General features: G+C 35.2%; 1 protein-coding gene across 1 annotated transcript in view; it reads right to left on the reverse strand.

Annotated features, from left to right (window-relative positions):
- Positions 1–1,160: 1,160 nt before the first annotated feature.
- The window catches only part of VEGFC (vascular endothelial growth factor C), a 68,574-nt gene continuing 50,076 nt past the window's right edge, over positions 1,161–19,658 (reverse strand). The window contains exons 3-7 of the mRNA XM_420532.6: positions 18,445–18,635; positions 7,671–7,822; positions 3,856–3,965; positions 3,272–3,602; positions 1,161–1,680 (exon numbers count right to left, since the gene is read on the reverse strand). Of these exons, the coding sequence (XP_420532.3) occupies positions 1,566–1,680; positions 3,272–3,602; positions 3,856–3,965; positions 7,671–7,822; positions 18,445–18,635 (899 nt within the window). The 3' untranslated portion in view covers positions 1,161–1,565. The remainder of the gene's footprint in view (positions 1,681–3,271; positions 3,603–3,855; positions 3,966–7,670; positions 7,823–18,444; positions 18,636–19,658) is intronic.

The raw sequence follows: 19,658 nt of genomic DNA on the forward strand, positions 1-19,658 counted from the left end.
AACACATAACTGGTGCCTATATACAATGTGGTAAGATTTTAACACTGGAAGTTATGCCCCAATAATTAATAATAATTAATATGTTAGTAAATGTAACCATGTAAATGTAGTAAATGTATGTTAATAAATTAATAATAATTAATAAGTTAATAATTATTTTACAGAATGTGTGACACTTATCCAAGCTTCCATTTTCTCCTTCAAATCCTTTACAGGTTTTTGAAATGTTTGATCAATAACCATGTTGTAAAACTCACTAAATTTTACTCAGTATTTGAAATTACAGTATCCGGAGGAAGCCTTCCCCAAATCCAGAGAACACCGAGTGGCAGGGAGTTTAGAGGGACTTGAGAGAGACCTTAGAGAAATGGGTACCCTTGGTGTGTTGGAATTTCACTCCTGAGCACCTACAGAACCCTGAAAGTTTAGGTAGCTTTAAGACAGCATGATTGCAGCCTCAGCAAATCTAAAGAGGAACAAATTATTTGGGGCCTGGCTTATGTCTACCGAGCGATGTTCAGCACTGTTACAGAGAGAGATGGAGTCCAAGTCTTTATAGGCAGATACTCACAGATGGCCTCCTGGAAGGGAAGAGCACTCCGCCCCATCACCCAGAATTGGAAATCACATGAGTACTGGAAAATTGTAGTCAGGAAGCGTAGTCTGTTCTCTTCTCAGTGTATCTTCCTCCCAGAAAGCCAGAACTCACGTGAAAATAGTTGAGACTGACAGGACCACAGGACCCAGGAATCATAGCTCCCCAGCACTGTGCTCCAGTACCAACTGGCTTGCTGCATGATGGCATGATATGGAATACTGATAAAACCAGGACAACAAGAAATGTACATTTTGGAACACAACTAGTTGCTGTGGACCTTATAGTTGTACAAGGTATATGTAAGATCCGCAATTTTTCATTAATTACTAACTGTACTTGCTTTGCTGGTTTCATCCCAAAGACAGAAATATCACTGGATTATGAAATATTAACTCTTTATATTTCAAATGCTATATACAACAGCTCCAAGGAAACATCTGAGGTTTTCCTCTTATAAAAGTGCTTGCTCTTAACCTCTTTCTCTCCTTTTTTAGGGCTCTGGTAATGTAGGTGAGTTGTAGTTCCCTTCCATAGGCAGATGGATCAAACATTCTCATCATTATATAATACAATTTCCATTTTATTTTAAACATACTTTGCATGATATAAAAATATTGATCACAGTGAGCTTTAACAATTGTTACTGCTATAAACAAAGGCTGCACAATGGTTTTAGTGGAAATAAATTATATAGTCATTATCTCTTTAAAAAAATCACAAGAAGTAGAACCTAGGCTGTTTGGTCATTGGCAGAAAATAAGTCCTTACTGAGTTCTTTATAAAACATGAACCCCAGTTATTTTCTACATTTGCTTTCCACGTTTTGAGAAAAGCACAATGTGTTTGTCTCTGAAAGCCCCACAGGGTCTCTGGTGAACATTTAATTCCAAGTATTTGCAAAGTTTCTGTTGTTCTTTTGTTCTAATGGAAAAAATGTACACCAAAATAGCAAGTAGTGCTTTCTTCGCTAATTCATCAGTGGTCTTTTCCAATATGTGGGTACACAGCGGCACACTTCTTCACTAAAATAAAATCCAGCATCACAGCGTTTTGTTCGGACTGTACATGGCGGTCTGTAACAACTGAAAAAGTAAAGAGTGAGCATTAATACAACATGATATTTGTTATTAACCAGCAATATAAATTCATGTGCATGTATTTCCATGAATACACATCCTTCATATTCATTCTTGCAACCACTTTCAATTGGCCTATTCTTCACAAATACAATGCAATATTATTGTAGATAGATTTATTCCAAGAGATTCTCAAGAATATTTTTAAAGTATTGCCTGGTGGTAGCTCCATTCAAACCTTGTGTGTTTTTCCCTCTAATTTTGAAGATGATAGAGTAATATTTTTCTACTTTTAAATTGGTTCACTATCAGCTTACCATACTCTATCCTGTCAAGTTTGAGGTGGCAATCCAGAATTGATTAATAGATGAGTCTGCCATTTTCCTATCCAGAACTGTTTCTTACCTTCTTTACTAACGCAGTGGGCCTGCATTACCCTGTTTATGGTATGTATGTTTACGTCACCCCATAACTCCGATCTTGAAAATGAGAACATACTTCCTTCAGGTAGCAAACTCCTTCACCTACTCTCTGATTTCAGTAGTGCTATATCTGTACTTCATATTACATCTACATGTATTCTGAAGTAAGATCAGTGACTAAATGCTTAAGACAAACTTCAAAAAAAAATAGCCCCTTTTAGATTAAAATAAGTTCAACAACAAAAAGCATTAAAGCACACATACCTAAAAAGGGGGAGAATTTTTCCTTGACTGAAGAACAGGACTTATACAAAGATAGTATCTGTGGTTGTCCCTGAACTCCTCTTCCTTTTCCTTTTTTATTTTTTTATTCTATTAAAATGAGAACGTGACCTAAAGTAACCTTACAATAACAATGCTAAATACTTTCTAGTGTATAATGGAGACAAAGTACAAGCCTGGTTGTTGTTTTTTGTTTGTGGGTTTGGTTTTTTTTTTCCCCCAGACACTGGCAATGAGTCAAAAGAGAAAAGTATAAGCTTCAAATTTCAACACAGTTATACTTGAAACCTGTATTTAAGTGGGTGCCTGTTTGTGAAAGACAGATGTTATGATCTGTTGCTAACTTCAGTTCAAAACCACTACAGTATACTCTATTAAGGCCGTTTCAGGCTTGAGGTTAATCTTGTCATTGCTGCAGGTAAGTTAATATGCTGCATGCTTGGTTTGGATACCAAGTTACCAGTTTGCAATAATTTGCTTATGATACAAGGTCTGGATTACAGTTACATTACTTCAGGTTAGTTCAATGAATGAACTATGAAGAAAGCAATAAGGAATGAGGAAGGCTGCAATAATGGCATTTATTAACTAGTCTCATCTTGTTCAGTGTTTTCAGTGCTAATAATCCTGGATTATATCACCAGTGTGTTCTTTGTAACTGAGAGAGTAACACTGCTTTGTGCTACTTCACTCTATGTAAGTGACGCACAGATACCTGTGATCAGCTTAACAGCTTATTTTTGGGACAATAAAAGATATGGAAGGTAACAATGAACTTAAGAGAGCCTTACAATTTATTTATGGCTACAAAATGATTCAATAAAGCAGCTAACAACACAACCCCAAATTTTATACCTTAGATACACTAAAAGGGCTAAAGACTGAATTCTTACCTGCACGTCTGGTGATGAAATCTTTTTCCTTTTAAGAAACATTTATTGGGAGATTCTATACATTCACAGATGCATTTTGCAGGATTTAGCGGATGATGTTTGGGACAGGTCTTTTTACATACACACTGGCACTTTTCTTCATCAAATTCTTTGTTGGGCCCACAGGAAGTGGGGAGCAGTTTGTTTTTGCACATGCACTGACATGATGCCCTGTCTAATTCTTTGTGAGAGCCACAGCTTGAGGGCCGCACATCTCCTTTGCAGACACACTGACAGGTTTCTTCATCCAGCTCTTTGTTGGGCCCACAAATATGGAATCCTTCAGACGTGTCTGGAAATGCAACAGAGAAGTTGCACAATTATCAGAATTTTGTCTTCTCCTACTCTTCTATTTTTACGTGAAAAAACAACATCCAATTCATACTTCTCGAGGTATTTCAGGAACAAGTATAAATCAAAAGACCAGCAATGGTCTGTAATACTACAAATAAAGACAAATAACCATTTAACCAAAACTTATAATTTCTTCTTTAGGCAAATCAAAATATGGAACTACATTTAATCCTCTAAGCAAAACTACTTACCAGAATCTCCAAGGTGAGAAGAGAAACCAAAATCATGCTGTGCCAAGCATCTGCAAATTTGATTATTCCAGATGTGATTTTTTGGACAGGTCCTGTTTGCCACATGACACCTATTGAATGAAATATACTGCTGGTTTATTGCCATAATAACGAAAAATTGATTTTAGGTGCTGTTTTCATTTGTTTCCCTCCATTACAAAAGCCTTTCATAATCTTACTTTCAACTCCTATCACATCAGTAACTAGTCAAGGTTCTCCCCCAGTACAGAAACATTCAACCATTTGCTGAAGATACCATCTTACCTTTCAAGATTTAGCTCTGACTTCCAAAAACCAATACGAGTGCTTTCTAACCCTTCAGTGTAAATCTTACGTATCAATTAATCAGTATAAAGATATTTGTAAATGAGATACCACGTAGGTGATAGCAGACAAAATTTTCTACGTTGCTTTTGGCAGTACAAAAGTGTTCTCTTACATACAGGCATAAAACGAGTGACAGGAATTTCTGAATCAATGTTGTAGTCCAAACTCAAATTTTCAAAATGTAATCTAATTATCAGCTTCCCTTCTTCACATGAAAGTTGTGCCATTAACTGACTATTTCTTATCAGCCACTCAAATCACAGACATCTTTCTTGACTCTAAAGATTTGGACCTCAGCAGTAGTGAAGTCAGCGTTAGACATGAGAGAAAATAAACCATTTAACATTTAGTTTTCTGTACTTGCTGGAGTTTCGCAGCCAAAGATAATAAAAAGTCCTATCAGCAGCTCTTAAAGGATGTGAAACTCAATGGGTAAGTTCAGCACATAAGGAATATGTGAATAAGTATTATCTGATCTTCCTTGCTTATAATTTCTTCATCACTACAGTTACCATTATAACTTCTAATGAGTCATGCCTAACTTCATGTATCCAAGCTGTGTAATCTATTCATTATTTCTGTAGTATTTCTAAAATTCTCATCTGTTAAACGAACACGCACATAATCCATTTTAGGCACTTTCTCCTTTCCATGACAGAAGCAGCATTACTCACTCATTGAAAAATGCAGGTGCTAGGACATTCTTCCATGATTATCATTCAAGGATACCACTCCCCTTCACCACATTAAAACAGCTCTTTTTCTGTAGTTCAACATCACTCTGCACCACCTCATGCTTTACCAAGCTGGTGTTTCCTGATTTCACTCCACTAATGAGATCATCCTTGCTCCCTTGCTTGGCACACCTCCTTTTGCCTGTCTCCTGATCCAGCTTGAAAAATGGCACAGAGAATTTACAGGCCTATAATGGTATTCTGTTTAAAAGCTGAATACACACACAACAACTTGCACCTGGAGCAGCTTGGCCATACCAAATGTTTACAACTTACTAAATAAGGTAACCAGTGTGACAGTGTGGGAAAACACTATGTGCGCAAAACAATATTGATAAGAAAGCCAAGAACTTGAACATCAGGATTGGAGATGACCAGCAAAAGGGACAAAACTGCTTGCTTACAAGTTCTTCTCTGGCTTCTAGGAAAGAAATCTACTACAGAATATGGTTGAAACATTAAAATGACTTATTTCAGGAAAGTTCAAGAGGGCTTAAAAAAAATCAGACAAAAAACTTTCCAAAAAAATTCACTACTACTTTTCACATTTTCAACATAAAATAGCACGCTAAGTCATACGTGACACACAAGAGAGAGAAACATGTAGCGTCTACAATATACATAAAACAGGCACATGTTAACTCTCTAAGCAACTACTTTACTTACGCTACCATGAAAAAAGAGAGAACTGGACCTTTATGATGTGTACTGAAGACCAGGCACTACTCTCCTGCTTCACTTCTAGCCTCTACTCCCTGTAAAATCACCAAAATTCTAAAACAAAGTGTCAATTTTCTGAGTTGCAAATCTTGATGAAATTCTAAATAAGCAGAGAAGGATACAGCTTAAGAAGCCATTAATCCAGAAGGTATTCTGAAATGCCAGTTAGCATGAACTGACATGCCTCAGCTGTACAAGTAGCTACCACTTACTTATTAAAAGGAAATAAATAAAACAAAGTAGAAGAACAGGTAAAGATGTGGGCCTTAGTTCACATGATCAAGTTGTTCAGAAAGCATATTTCATAGAAAAAAGGTCAACTAATTACATTCTGTCTTGCAAGTAATTTTTCTCTTCTTTCTAACATGCATTATGACACAGTCCAGACTACTAGATCCTAAGTGTTACTACCCTAAAAACAAAGTTTATGTTCTCAGGATTTTCTTTTCAATAATTCATAAGATCATTACCACATCTCTGTTAAAATGAGTACATCATACATACAGATCTGCCCCTGTAACATGAGTGGTATACACGAGGCAAAAACCTCCACCTCCACTAAAATACGCAGTGGGATTCTGGAAAGCATTCAGACACCCATCAGCAACACAATAAATTGCTTTTAGTTTAAAAGCTATGACTTCTTTTAAAAAAACATATTAAAAACAAACAAACAAAACCAGCTTATTTGCTTCAAGATTCTGGAAATGAAAGTAAAAACAGTGCTTAAGAATAAACAAGGCCTGTGTACATTCTAATCAAGCATTATAGGACAGTGAGTAGTCTGGCATCTACATGCTTCTCTTTAACAACAAGTAGCTGTTTCCTGGCTAGAATAAAGCCTTACCATGATAATTACAGCTGCTCTCAGCATGGCAACACTGAGAAGCTGCCAACAGTCAGTGTAATTTGACTTTATTATTGACTCTTAGATTTTGAGTTTTTATAATCTGTTAATTATCCAATTAATTAAACCACTACTAGATTTACTCCCTAATGCTCTTCTAATCTACTATTCACAATCCACATTTTGATGAACCATTTCAACAAGTTGAATTCAAACAGAATACAATCTGTAGTTAGCTTGAACACATCAGAAACATCCAGACTTTAACTGAATGAAAACAAGCGAAGAGGAAGACCTTGTTCCTTTCTATGGGCATTTTAAACTGTTTATTCACCCTATTAAAATATATATATATTTATATATTATATATGTATAATATTATATATAATATATATTAATTATATATATATAATTAATCCCAGGTTAGCTTTTAGTCACTGGTCTTCTATAAAGACCCGTCAGACTGTTATCTAAATATCATCTACTTAATATTTATACATCAAGAAATCAAACACTCGGTCCTCTAACATGATGGAAATGAGTGCTTCATGTGCTAAAATACTCCTGTCAAAATCACCATGCCTATGGACTAACTGAACAAATCTATCTATATGTCAGTTCTATGGACTACCCATTAACACTATTTCCTCTTCCCACTCTGCTCTGTTTTTGCTTCTGGCAGGATTTTTGTTTTAACAGCATAGGACTTTTTGGCTGTTTCTGTTTTATTTTAAAAGGAAAATACAGTTTGAGGGAGAAATATTATCTACTCCTTATCTGTAAAGATAACTGTTTTTGGATAGTTTTCCTTTATTATTATTATTACAAGTGATTTTTGTTATTTACTTTAAAACCTTAATTTCACTTCAGCTGTTTCCAGTGAGAAAAGCAAGGAAACCAACTCATTACTTTTAATTTTCTACTGACCTATCCCTAGTTTGCACACTGGTCAGAAAGGTACTGAGCTAATTACTTTAGTAACAGTCTTTTGCTGTAAAACAATATCAGCCCCTTTGCAAAATGTGTTTTGCTACTACTGATGTATACATGTTTATCTATCCTAACTGTGAAAGCTTCCAGAAATAATTTATATTTAATTACATAGGCTTTTCTTATAACGTGAAAGGAAAGACAAGTCTCATACTTACTGGGTTTGTGTTGCTGGCAAGGAACGTCTTATGATAGAATGAACTTGTCTGTAAACATCCAACTTAGACATGCATCGGCAGGACGTGTGATTGGCAAAACTGACAGTTACGGGTTTGGGGCCATGAGAGAGAGGCACTGTAATCTCAAACAACTACAGAAGGGAAAGCAAAGAGAAGAAAAGAACTTGTTTATAGTCTAGTAACAGTACAACTGAAGATAATACAATGATATGTATACAGGCACAGACACTGGGAATTTAATCTTTGTTTTTTCTTCTACAGTATAATTCAGTGAAATATTTAATTGAACTGCTAAATCATTATTACATAAAGAAGAATAAAATTTAATATTTTAAAGGTTAACTCCTATTACATGCCTATTTGCATACTATTCCATTCAAATCAAAATTACTGAAGTTTTTAAGAAAAATGTATGAAGAACTCATTCTTCCAGAGGAAATAACTTCAAATTGGCAGGTTTTTTTAATATTCAAAACATAGTACTTGGAATATGCTTTGGAAAGTTGGAAAACAAGAATAACTTTTAAAAGGGAAAAACTACAGTGTAATACATTGGTTGCAAAATTTACAGAGCTTGTTCATAACAGCAGTACGTTGGATTTAGATAAAACATTTTTGGATGAACAAATGTTGAGACGCATCATAAAATATATTTTTTTCTTTCCGGTACTGATATAAATGAAAATTAGATGGTCATCTAATGAAATGTATCTTGAATATTTTTCCATGACATTAAGAAATAATCAGCTTCTAAATATTCACGTATGTTAATTAATAAAACCCCAACTTTAGTGGGAAATGTAGTTTAATAAGTGAAAAAACATGACTTCAATGGTATCTCATGGAAAACCTAAACATGAGATAACACAAAAACTTTGATACTCATTTCAGTATTTAATTCAGAACACCTAATTTAAGAAATTGAAGAGATTTCACTTCAAGACTCAAATCTCAGTACTCTACTGAGAAGTTAGGACATACTTTTAGGTCAAAGTCTTGTTTATAATCCATAACTTTTATAGTATGGCAGACAGGCTGCATGCTAAAGTAACTGAAAAAAAACCCAACCCAACTATAATTTTAAATGACTCAAAAAGCAAAGCACATCTACAAGATATCTCGAACACAAAATCTTGCACAGAATTACACAAGTGAGCCTGGGTGCTGACAGGCATGCAGGTGCAGCAGTGTGGCATGTACTCATCAAGTACCCGCAAGGTATGAGTGTGCTTGTACAGCTCGTATAAAGATCATATTATTGCCATACCTAAATTATACAGCTTAAACCTAAACTTTGTAAAGCATTGTCTACTATGACAAATATATATTTAACAAAATGAATTTTGGCAGTATTTAGTGACTGAATTTTTTAAAAGTTTAAATTTGGGAGTGTCATCATAAAATAACTGAGTCAGTAGAATTATTTGCATTATACTCTGTTACAGAGGATTAAAATGCTATTAGCTTTACTGCAAGAACTACTACATCCTTTATATTAAAGTTTTTTTTTTTCCAATATCATGTCAAAATGAAAATTAATCTTTGGTTCTGTAGAAGGGAAAACCAAACAAATCCCCCATCCTCATTGTGCCAGTAGAGAAAAACAACCCTTCTATGGAACTACCATGGAAAAAATTCCTCTTTTTAGAGAGACATTTCAAAGAATATTAACATTTGGATTCCTGCTGCAATTGTAAAATACCCTTCTTAAAATTTTGCTCCTGGATGATTAATGAATAAAGGCGTAATTCCATTCATGTAATTTAAAGTCTGGTACTAAAAAAATTTATGGCAAATCAATTTTTCCCTCTGTGATAATATTTAACTGCACAAAACTCCAGGGTTTTCATTAAGTTCAACAGAGAATTCTGTAAAGGGACTTTCTACCAACTATTTGTTATTATTATACTCCTTTTTGGCTTACAAACAAATATTGGATCCTTGACTTTTTGGGCTTGTTTTGTTCGGAAAAGAGAAGGCGACAAGGAGACCTCACTGCAGCCTTCCAGTAATTCAATGGAGCTTACAAGCAGGAGAGGGACTGACTTTTTACACAGTCTGATTATGATAGAATGAGGGGGGGGGATAGATTTAATATAAGAGAGGGGAGATTTAGGTTAGATGTTAGGAATAAATTTTTTACTCAGAGAGTGGTGTGGGCACTGTAACAAGTTGACTGGAGAGTCTGTGGATGATGTGGATGTGGATATCCTGGAGGCATATTCAAGGCCAGGTTGGATGGGATCCTAGGCCTGATCTAGTGGGTGGCAACCCTGTCCATGGCATGGAGTTGGGACTAGGCGATCTTTAAGATCCCCCCTAACCCAAGCCATTCTATGTTTCTATACTGTTATAAAAGTTCTTTTAAATTACTCACAAAAAGCATTCTTATCAACATCTCTCATCCAAAAAGAGCAGCAGTTGTAACATAGAGGTATCATTTTAATATGAAAATAAATTTAAGTACTTATTCACTGCTCTTGAAAAAATATCAACCTATTTGAGGGCCATCCCAGGTTTGGCTATAATGCCCAAGTTGAATAGGAAATCAGGGAAAGGGTAGTTGCTGCTGTTAAAGAGACTGAAGGACCATGTTTATGAAAAAAAATAGTTTTCACTTCTTCATACAGTACACATTTGAGTAAGTAGTCTTTGGCTACCTTTGTTCTAAAATCTTGATCTCAAATCAGATGGCAAAATCACCTTTTCAAGAATACCATCTTGTTTTCTTCTTTTTTTTTTTCTTTCAGAAAGTTGTATTTAGAAGGACAGTACAACTGTAAAGTCCTCTTGGCCGTCTACAAATCTACAAAAGAAGGTGGCTTAATACTGCATTAAGTATCCTGTAAAAAAATTATTCTTCTTCATATGAACTAAAGGGCAGGACAATGAGTATGCAGCTCTCTATGCTCTCATGACATTATGAATTTGCCACTCCAAAGCAGAAGCAAAAACCCCCTACAGGGAGAACTGATAAAACTTAATAGCTGAAGTTTTGGAAGGAAACACACAACAAGAACTCCACAATGAAAAAACCCAGAGTCTCAAAAGATTATTATTATTCTTTCTAGTAGAAAACATGACAGCAGGGACCACGGCTGATGGAAAACTGAATAGTTCCATGCATGACTATTTGCATGGAACAATCTATAGCTATTTGGAATAAAAGGACATGCTTTGCTCTTCCACTGTTCTTGGAGTATGTTGTTTTGCCACACTGCAAAAGCTAACAGACTCCAGACCACTGGAGTGGTCAGTGTAGGATGCCAGCTACAATCCCCAAGCACTTGTTGGGCTTCAGGAATACACTAATACAAATTTCACTAAAAAATCTAACACTCCCAGAGCGTGAGCTGAAGATGTGAATTCATGTTTATCATTGTTTCATCTACATTTATCCATCCATTTAAAATGTGAAAGGTATCACTTTAGAGATGAATGTTGCTAACAAGTATTACCATTCATTGGTACACCACAAAAAAAACGTCACTAAGTAATGGAAAGGTAAACCAGCTTCCTTATTCTTATTGATCAATCTCAATTTATTCTACTAAATTCTGTTAAAAGCAACGTATTTTACAGCACCCTCTAGAAGCTATTGTACACAAATAGAGTCAATAAAACAAAGATAGCTATATATCTTAGAGATTATATTACACTGTTATACTTCTTGTATTATTCTTCTGGTCCTCATTTCTGGAAACTGCTGAAGATGATACACAGACTAGCATTTTTGAAAACAATAAAACCAGATCTGTTTTCCTCAGTGGAAATGACAGCAAAACAATGGGATTGGATTTGTTGACTTGTTCTTCCTTCACCTTTTAGTGTGTCTGCATATACTACTAGGAGACTATATTCTGATGCATAATGAAAAAAAAAGGAGATATGTTTATCTAGAGAGAAAGACAAATATCAATAAGGGATTTCACAAGAAATACGTCATTGAAAAGCAGACTGTTACAGAACATGTATTATATACACAGAATAATTCTGCTTAAATAATCTTTGGTATTCTGAAATAACATTCATACTGAAAAATAACCAATATTCTGGTCTGAGCTGCGCTAGCAGCATCTCTAAATCCAATAAAGCTGTTTAAGTGAAAGTGAATATGCACAAGTTGGGTTTGAATAACCATCTCAAGAAACCATTTCAGGTTATGTAAGATCTGACCTTCTGTGTTTTGTCAGCATCTCTAATTTATTTCTTGCTACTCTTCTTCCGAACAGTAATTTCAAAATCTTTTTCACAACAGGGCATATTTCGTAACATCTACCTACCAAATATCAAGATCTAGAAAGAATTTTGTATGAGAAAGGCACCATAACATCTGCGTATGAAGCTGGTTTACCCTGCCTTCTTTTCTGGCAGTACTTCTGGTTGTCTACTCTCCCTGCAGGTACCTCCTCCTGGAGAGAAATTATCTGGTATTCTGGTCTGATGCCCCCATTCAGTAAAGGACTGATTTCACCTATATGCTCAAAGACCCAAATCTTCCCCTCCTTCTCAGCTTCAAATAAAAAATTGGACTAATTAATACTACAGGCAGTAAGGTGAAAGACATTTCTATCAGGTCTGTTCTTAGGGAGCCAATAATAAAGATGGACATTCAGGATGAAAGACTGCAAACAATGGCATTCTATCTCCAAAAGAACAAGAGATGTAATAATAGTTGGTATTAGGTCAGGTTGTTTCAAGGTGGAGAGTCTTTATTGCTCAGTTTTGAGAAAAATAATAATTATAGTACATGAAACAGCAAATTAAAGTATATGAAATGATCCTAATAGACTCAATTTGCCCATGCTGTTCCATACCTGTGTGCTGCCAACACTGCATTAAGGTCAGAAAACAAATGGAAAACAACCAACAACAGTAACACATAGAAAGAACTAAAGATTACTGTATTTACAGCTTCTTGAACCAAAATCCCAATAGCTCAGACTGAGAAATCTTGACATTTTAAAACAAAGAAGAATCTTTAAATTTTGACCACAAAAATGAGGTCAGCTGAATTCACTAGTGGTGACTAAAAGACATTTTCAAAGTTATTTTCAAAGTTATATTTAAATTTATAGGAAAGTAAAATGTTTATGTACTATATTTATGCTAATTTCTATTGCCTTTCTGACTTTTACAGATATCATTTTGTACTCATAAAAACATAGAATCCAAAGATCACTTTACAAGATTCATTTTCTGTCCAATTTTTTTTCTGAGCACAACAATAAATGAAGAAGAGGAACAGAAAGAGAAAATGAAAACCTCTATCATAAATGAACATACACATCACAAATCTACAGGTAATACTTTGAATATAATATCTGCCCACCATAAATCTTTCAACCTAACCAAAACTGAAATACTCATCTGAAAAAATGAAGAAATGTTTGTTTTTCGTCATATATTTGGACTACGGACTTTAGGGTCCATTGTTATAGTCCATAGTTATTTTTATAAAGCTCTGGGTATTTAATCACTTTTTATTCTCCACAGTACTGATTTTTAGCAAAAACATTCAAGTAGATATTTCACCAGCTAATATATTTCATAAACCCTTCAATGTCAGCAAGAAATATCTATTCATCTTGAACTCATATCTTAATTTTAGAATATGTATAATATTAAAACATATACTGTTTGCAAGGCACGACACTGAAATACAAACACAATTTGTACTTCAAAAGGCTTGGAAAGTCTGATTTTTTTTTGTTGTTGTTGTTGTTCAGAGGAGTTGAGGAGACCTGTAATTTCTCTAACTCAAACACAGCCTGTAATCAGGTGTATTTTTGGCTTAATTAATACTTAACCTTCATACCACTGCACCAGCCAAAACTAAAAGGCAACATATCCTACAGACCTGAATGTCAGCTTCTCTTGCTGGTACTTTCTGCCTCTTGGTACAGAGAGGTACACAATTACAAAACTTTTCAGACTAATACAGTGGCAAGAGAATTATTAGATCCCTTCTTGAAGCATGAATGCTATTAAAACCCACTTTTTCCCTGAACTTTAATTCTTTTATATTTAAATTATTTTTTAAATCCCAAAAGACAAAGAAATATATGCTCTATGCTGTACTTCTTAGGTGAGAAACACAGCCAGAGGAGACGAGGCAAAGGTAGCTCTGACTTGTTCCATCCAAGCCATCTTGACCTTTGGCACTCCACAGTCTGCAATTACTGTGATGCCAAGCGCAACAGTCCCTCTCCTTGCCAGCCTGAAGGGTGCTCCTTCAGCTACCCTTGCAAGACCTTCCTGGCTAGAACTGCATCCCACACATACTGCCATGTGGCTGGCTGCTTCCAACTCCCACAGTGGTGGAATTCCTTCTTCATTCATTTACAGAGCTGGAGTTACAGAAATAAGGGTGGGGCAAACTAAAACTCAGAGTGATTTTAATTGTAAAAAAAAATAAATAAATCCAGCAGTGGAGAGGACTCTCCTACTCTTGATCAAAAAAACTATCAGCATTCCATTCAAAGCAAAATTCACATATAATCATCCTCACTGATTGTTAGGAAGGTATGTATTTTTGATTCACTGCACTGATGATTCCCTTCAGATTAACAGGAGCTCATGACATACTTTCCAGAAAAAAATAAAAATAAAAAAGCCTTGATTTCTATGCAAAGTATATTTCATTGCTTCAGTAGCTAAATGGATTTATTCATCATGATCATCATACGTGCAACTGTATCAGCATACATGAATTTATCAGTCATTTATGAAATATAAAATAATAAAAACTTATTTTCATATTAAGATGAGAGAAGTTTATCAGTCTAGATTACAGAATTGGAAGGGACCTTAGAGCTCACCCAACCCCAATCCCACTGCTGTGGGCAGGGTTGCCACCCACCAGCTCAGGCTGCCCAGAGCCCCATCCAACCTGGCCTTGGACACCTCCAGGGATGGGGTAAATTTCCCCTCTTTTAGTTTAAAGCCATTTGCCTTGGTCCTATTAGCATCAGACCATATAAGAAGTCATTCTCCCTCCTGTTTGTAAGCTCCCTTCAAGTACTGGAAACCTTCAATGAAGTCTCCCCAGAGCCTTCTCTTCTCCAGGCTGAGCACCCCCAGATATCCCAGCCTTTCTTTGTAGGGGAGGTACTAGTTTTTTCCCAGATTTACATTGACTACATTATGTTTTTCTGATGGGCCGTGGTTTGTTTTGGCAGATTTCCCTTAAATTGATTGACTCAGTTTCCATCACTTGTGATCTTTGCATTTGCTAAAGCATCAGTAAGGCCAGCCAAACATAGCCTGTCTTAGAAAGAGCAGTGTCTAAAGAGATTTTCAAGCTAAGGATATAGGGCTGTTTAATTTAAAAACACTAAGCATTACTATTCTGGAAAGAATGAAATTAGGTTATGTGAAAAATCATGTATTATCATTATATATGTTACTATCTTCTTTGAAAAAAAATACCAAGAACCGTATTTCAAGCCTTATGTCTGATATCAGGTAGCTTATCTAAAATCATATATTTCATGTATGTTAATGTACTATCACCCCTTATTATATCTTCTTGTATTTGAATCACCTCGGATTTTTTTAAAGAAATTTTAACAGAAAACATTAGAGATGTATATCAATTTATCATCCACTATTAATAGTAGTTACTCTATCACTATGATCATTAGTCTAACATAGAAAAATGCATGGGAAAAGACATAAATGGTAAAGTTCAAAACAACTGAAAATTCTTGTGTTACATACATCTCCAAGCTGTATAAAGGAACAGTATGTACATTCAAATATGGCAAACAATTTTAAGCTGCTAGCTTTTTTCCTGTGAGAAAAGCTCCTCTAAATCTCATTTCAAACTCTTTGGAAAGATGTTTTCCCTTGTGTAACTACTACTCTAACTATGAAAAAAGATTTAGGACCTTTACATGACATGGTCTGAACGAAGCCAAAAAACTTCCATTCTGCCAGCCAAGAAGAATGGAATGAGATGGTTTTTTGACATCCACTCATTGATTCCCTTCACCCTACAAACAAGAACTTATAGGTGGGGCATACTAGATGTATAGCTGAGGGACAGGCTACATTTGCCCCAGGTAGTTCCAATCTTTGTAATTGTTGAATTACTCACTTGTCATGGAAAATGAGAATGAATATTTGATCAGTAACAATTTAGGAAAAAAAAAAAATCAAAACCTGAAAATGACTCACCCAATCATCTTCCTCGTGGACCTTTATTTGACAAGACATACAACGAACCTGTGCTAAACTGCACTATTGCAGCATCATGGATAAAGGAGAAAAAAAGATCTACTTCACTTTACAGGTTTGACTGGGGTGATCCTCAAATGTTGTCATAGAGCTTGCTTGTACCACATCTTATTTAAGAAATTGTTACAGAATCATGATTGGGTTTTGAAAACTGTCTTTAGCAACTAAAAAACCCACAAATTTTGTTGAAAACATTGGTATTAAAAACAGAGCTGAATATTTTTTCTATTTTTTTCTCCTAATAAAGCTAAGTAGCTAGAAAGAAGAAACATTTGAACTAGTGCCAGATCTAAAGAACCGTTGACTTCTCTCTGGACCACCACAGGGTTTCACAAGCCAATCTGGGAACATCTGATCTAGTCCATTATCCTTCCAATCAACCATTTGCTCCCCATAAAAGTATTTTCTGTACTGAGCTCTTCTCTTTATGACTAATTTTGATGAAAGCTGATATTTACTTTCTTTAGATTTTAATGTCTGGAACCGATGCTATGGTTTGCGTCCACAGTAAGACCTCCAGCTGAAAAATTTGCTTCAGATTAAATTATTTTTCAGCAGGGTGAACAGTGTGAGGCTTGTCTTCTGGAATTCACACACCAAAATAAGGGTAAAAAAAATAGTGACTAATGAATAAACAGAAAACGCCTGGCTACTAAGTATTTGTTCTCATTTAATTCAGGAAACAGAAAGAAATAGTAGAGAAAATAGGTGTGCAGGGCACTTGAATTCCACAGAAGAGTCTTGAATCCAGTACTTTTTTCCTCCTAATGCTCATCTGACGGAGTACCCAGTGTCTGTGGTCATATAACTTTATTAAATTTGAGATGATGACAGGTGAAGAGATACAGCTATAGCTCTCTTCCTTTATGAGGTTGTTGGCTTTTTGTTTTGTTTTGTTTTAAATTCATTCCATCAAGAACCAGATAAAATTGGAAAACAGAAGATAGAAAACACAGGGATTATTACCACTATTATTTTGCAGAATAGGTAAGAAAACAAAATAATACCATTGCATCTTTCTTATGATAAGTCCTGTAACATTTTCCTTTACAGAGCCTTTCAATTCCTTAATTACTCCTGTATCACCATCAATGACATCAAGAACTTAAAAAAGAAACTCAGTACTAGTCTAAACATTTTACGCTAAGCAACAAAATGACTAATGACTTCACTCAAAAGATATGAAAAGAAAGATGAACAGAAAGGGATTATTTACCCAAAACTTACCCTGTACTCCAAGACCAGAAAACCTTTGCTAAATGTAACAATTTTCTCTAACTAAATCATCCTTTCTTGCAGTAAGTTAAACATTATATAAACTGAATAATAATAGAAGGTCATATTTGTTGGTTCCTAATGTGAGAAAAATATATTTGCATCTTTCAAGCAACTAGAATTAGGACAGCATCTGGGGAAATAACTGTGGAGCTGAAAGTTATCAGTATTGTAACTTTCCTCGTTCAAGCTATTTGAGTTATATTATCCCTGTGCTACGTGGCTGTTTAGCCCTAGCTTACACTTGGGATTAAAAATTATTTTTTAAATGCTGAAATACAGCATTTCAGATTGACAGGTTGGGTGAGAAGTGAACACACAAGATTTATTAAAATGAATAATTTTTTTTTCTGTAATTTTCTTTTTTTAATCCCCTTTCAAGAAGGTTCAGAGCACTAATTTTCATGATAGGGACATGACATTTCCTACCTAGCAGTTGTCTATGCAGTTGTATATATGTTTTATAAATACATACTACGGTATCCAGCTTTAAGTATCTGGTTGGAAAATGAAGCAAGATTTACAATAAATAAGCTTTCTTCAGAAAAATCAGAAAGAAGAGGAATAAGCTCTCAACCACCACCACAAAACTCTACCGAATACTGTAACAAGAGCAAAATACCGTCACAAACATTGTGAAGTGACTATTTTTACCCGACTTAAGATGATGTGTTTCCTTCAAGAGAAGTTCAGTGCATAATGCCCACATTCCTACCTGCTCACTAGCCCTGATCTAGTCCAAGGAAGTTACACGAAAACACAACAGAAAGCTACATTACACTAATATCTCATAATATAGCAAAGCTTGGCTCCAAAAAGGCTCTCTCTGCAACATGAATCCTGTCTGCACATGTCCTAGTACACTCTTCACTAACAAAACTGCAGGCTAGTTTTCCAGACATTACGTGCCTCATACAGCAGGCAAATAGTAAATGCAAAACAAAAGAAAAAAAAAGAAAAAGAATAATAAAAAGGATAGAATTAACTTTCTTGAATAATCCCATAAATGAGAAATGGACATCATAATTTTATATATTTTTAAACGAAGTATATTTGGCAAAAGAGAATGTTAAGTAATTTTTTTTTCCACCCATTAGTTTTTCCAGCTGTTTTTCCTAAGTATTCTGGCATTTATTTATTTACCTTCTTCATAGTGGCAATAAGTAAGATGTAAATATGCATGATCATAAATGGATTTGCAAGGCACACTTGGACTATAGTAAGAGTGAGAACTTACTGTCTTGCTGATGTAATTTGTGCTGATATTCATACACTGGAGTCCTTCACTATTGCAGCAACCTCCACATCTGTAGATGGATACACACGGGGGTTTAAAGAAGGTGTTTGTAGTTGCTCCAAACTCTTTCCCCACATCCACACACACTTCACGTGGCATGCACTGAGTTTTTCTCCATTCAGTATCAATACCTGCCAAGTTACAGGGAATTTTTGATGTTATAAGGCAGCTGTTTAAAAACAATACTCTCTTACAGAAAAATCAATAGGAGGCTTTTCATGCTTAGAACCAGAATACATATTGCAAGAGTCTCATCCTTTACTCAATGAAATGCATGTTGTTCAGCATTAACTTTGAGCTAATTTCTTCTTCACAGGAATGTGCCGTGGAGCAGATGCAAAGTCACAGCGATGTTCAGTGGGAACCTAACAAAGTTGTACAGATACACAGAAGCAACAGCTGAAGCTGGTACTTGTCCTTTCTTTTTTGCTTGAGGTGAGTCCCACCCTGAATGAACTCTAGGGAAGTATTGCACATCTCTATAAATTAACAAGAATTAAGCTGAAAGGCGATATTTATGCCCAGATTTATCAATGCAAATTTAGGCAAACTTTTCATATAGTGTCATAGAGCCTTTGCCAAATATAACCTTATGCTAAATAGCCATGAGAATTGCAGTTGTACAGTCCCTTTATTCTCTCATGGAGCCAGTTGTTGATAGGTAATTGACAGAAAATGGGCGCTGCAAAGGTCCATGATTTCCAGCATCAAGTCAAAAACGATTGCTATAAATCCTGTGTTCCTTTCTCCTCTCAATTGTGAGCTAATTATATTTTTAATCAGGCCATGTGAAATATCAGGGGGCTATAGAAGTATTTATTACAAGTGAATTATTTCATCTCCTACACCAATAACGTGTCAGAGAAAATATTAACAGCCATGATTTTGCAGAAAGTGAGCTCTTTGCAGAAAGTGAGCAAAATCATTTCACTGAATTGAACTGTTAAGTGCTCTCTTTGCTTTTTCCAAAATCTTTACAGTCTCTACAAATTAGGATTTCTAATACCTAAAGACAAAAGTGTTTACTAAGCTGACAAAACAATCTATACCTTCCTGGGAATGAAGTACCAAAAGTACTTCTGTGGAGAAGTACTGTGTTTGAGGGTGGCTTATTGATGATGATTAGCTTTAGCATATCATTGACATAACTGACA

Source organism: Gallus gallus, chromosome 4, assembly GCF_016699485.2.
Source record: "Gallus gallus isolate bGalGal1 chromosome 4, bGalGal1.mat.broiler.GRCg7b, whole genome shotgun sequence".
Classification (NCBI taxonomy): Eukaryota; Metazoa; Chordata; class Aves; order Galliformes; family Phasianidae; genus Gallus; species Gallus gallus.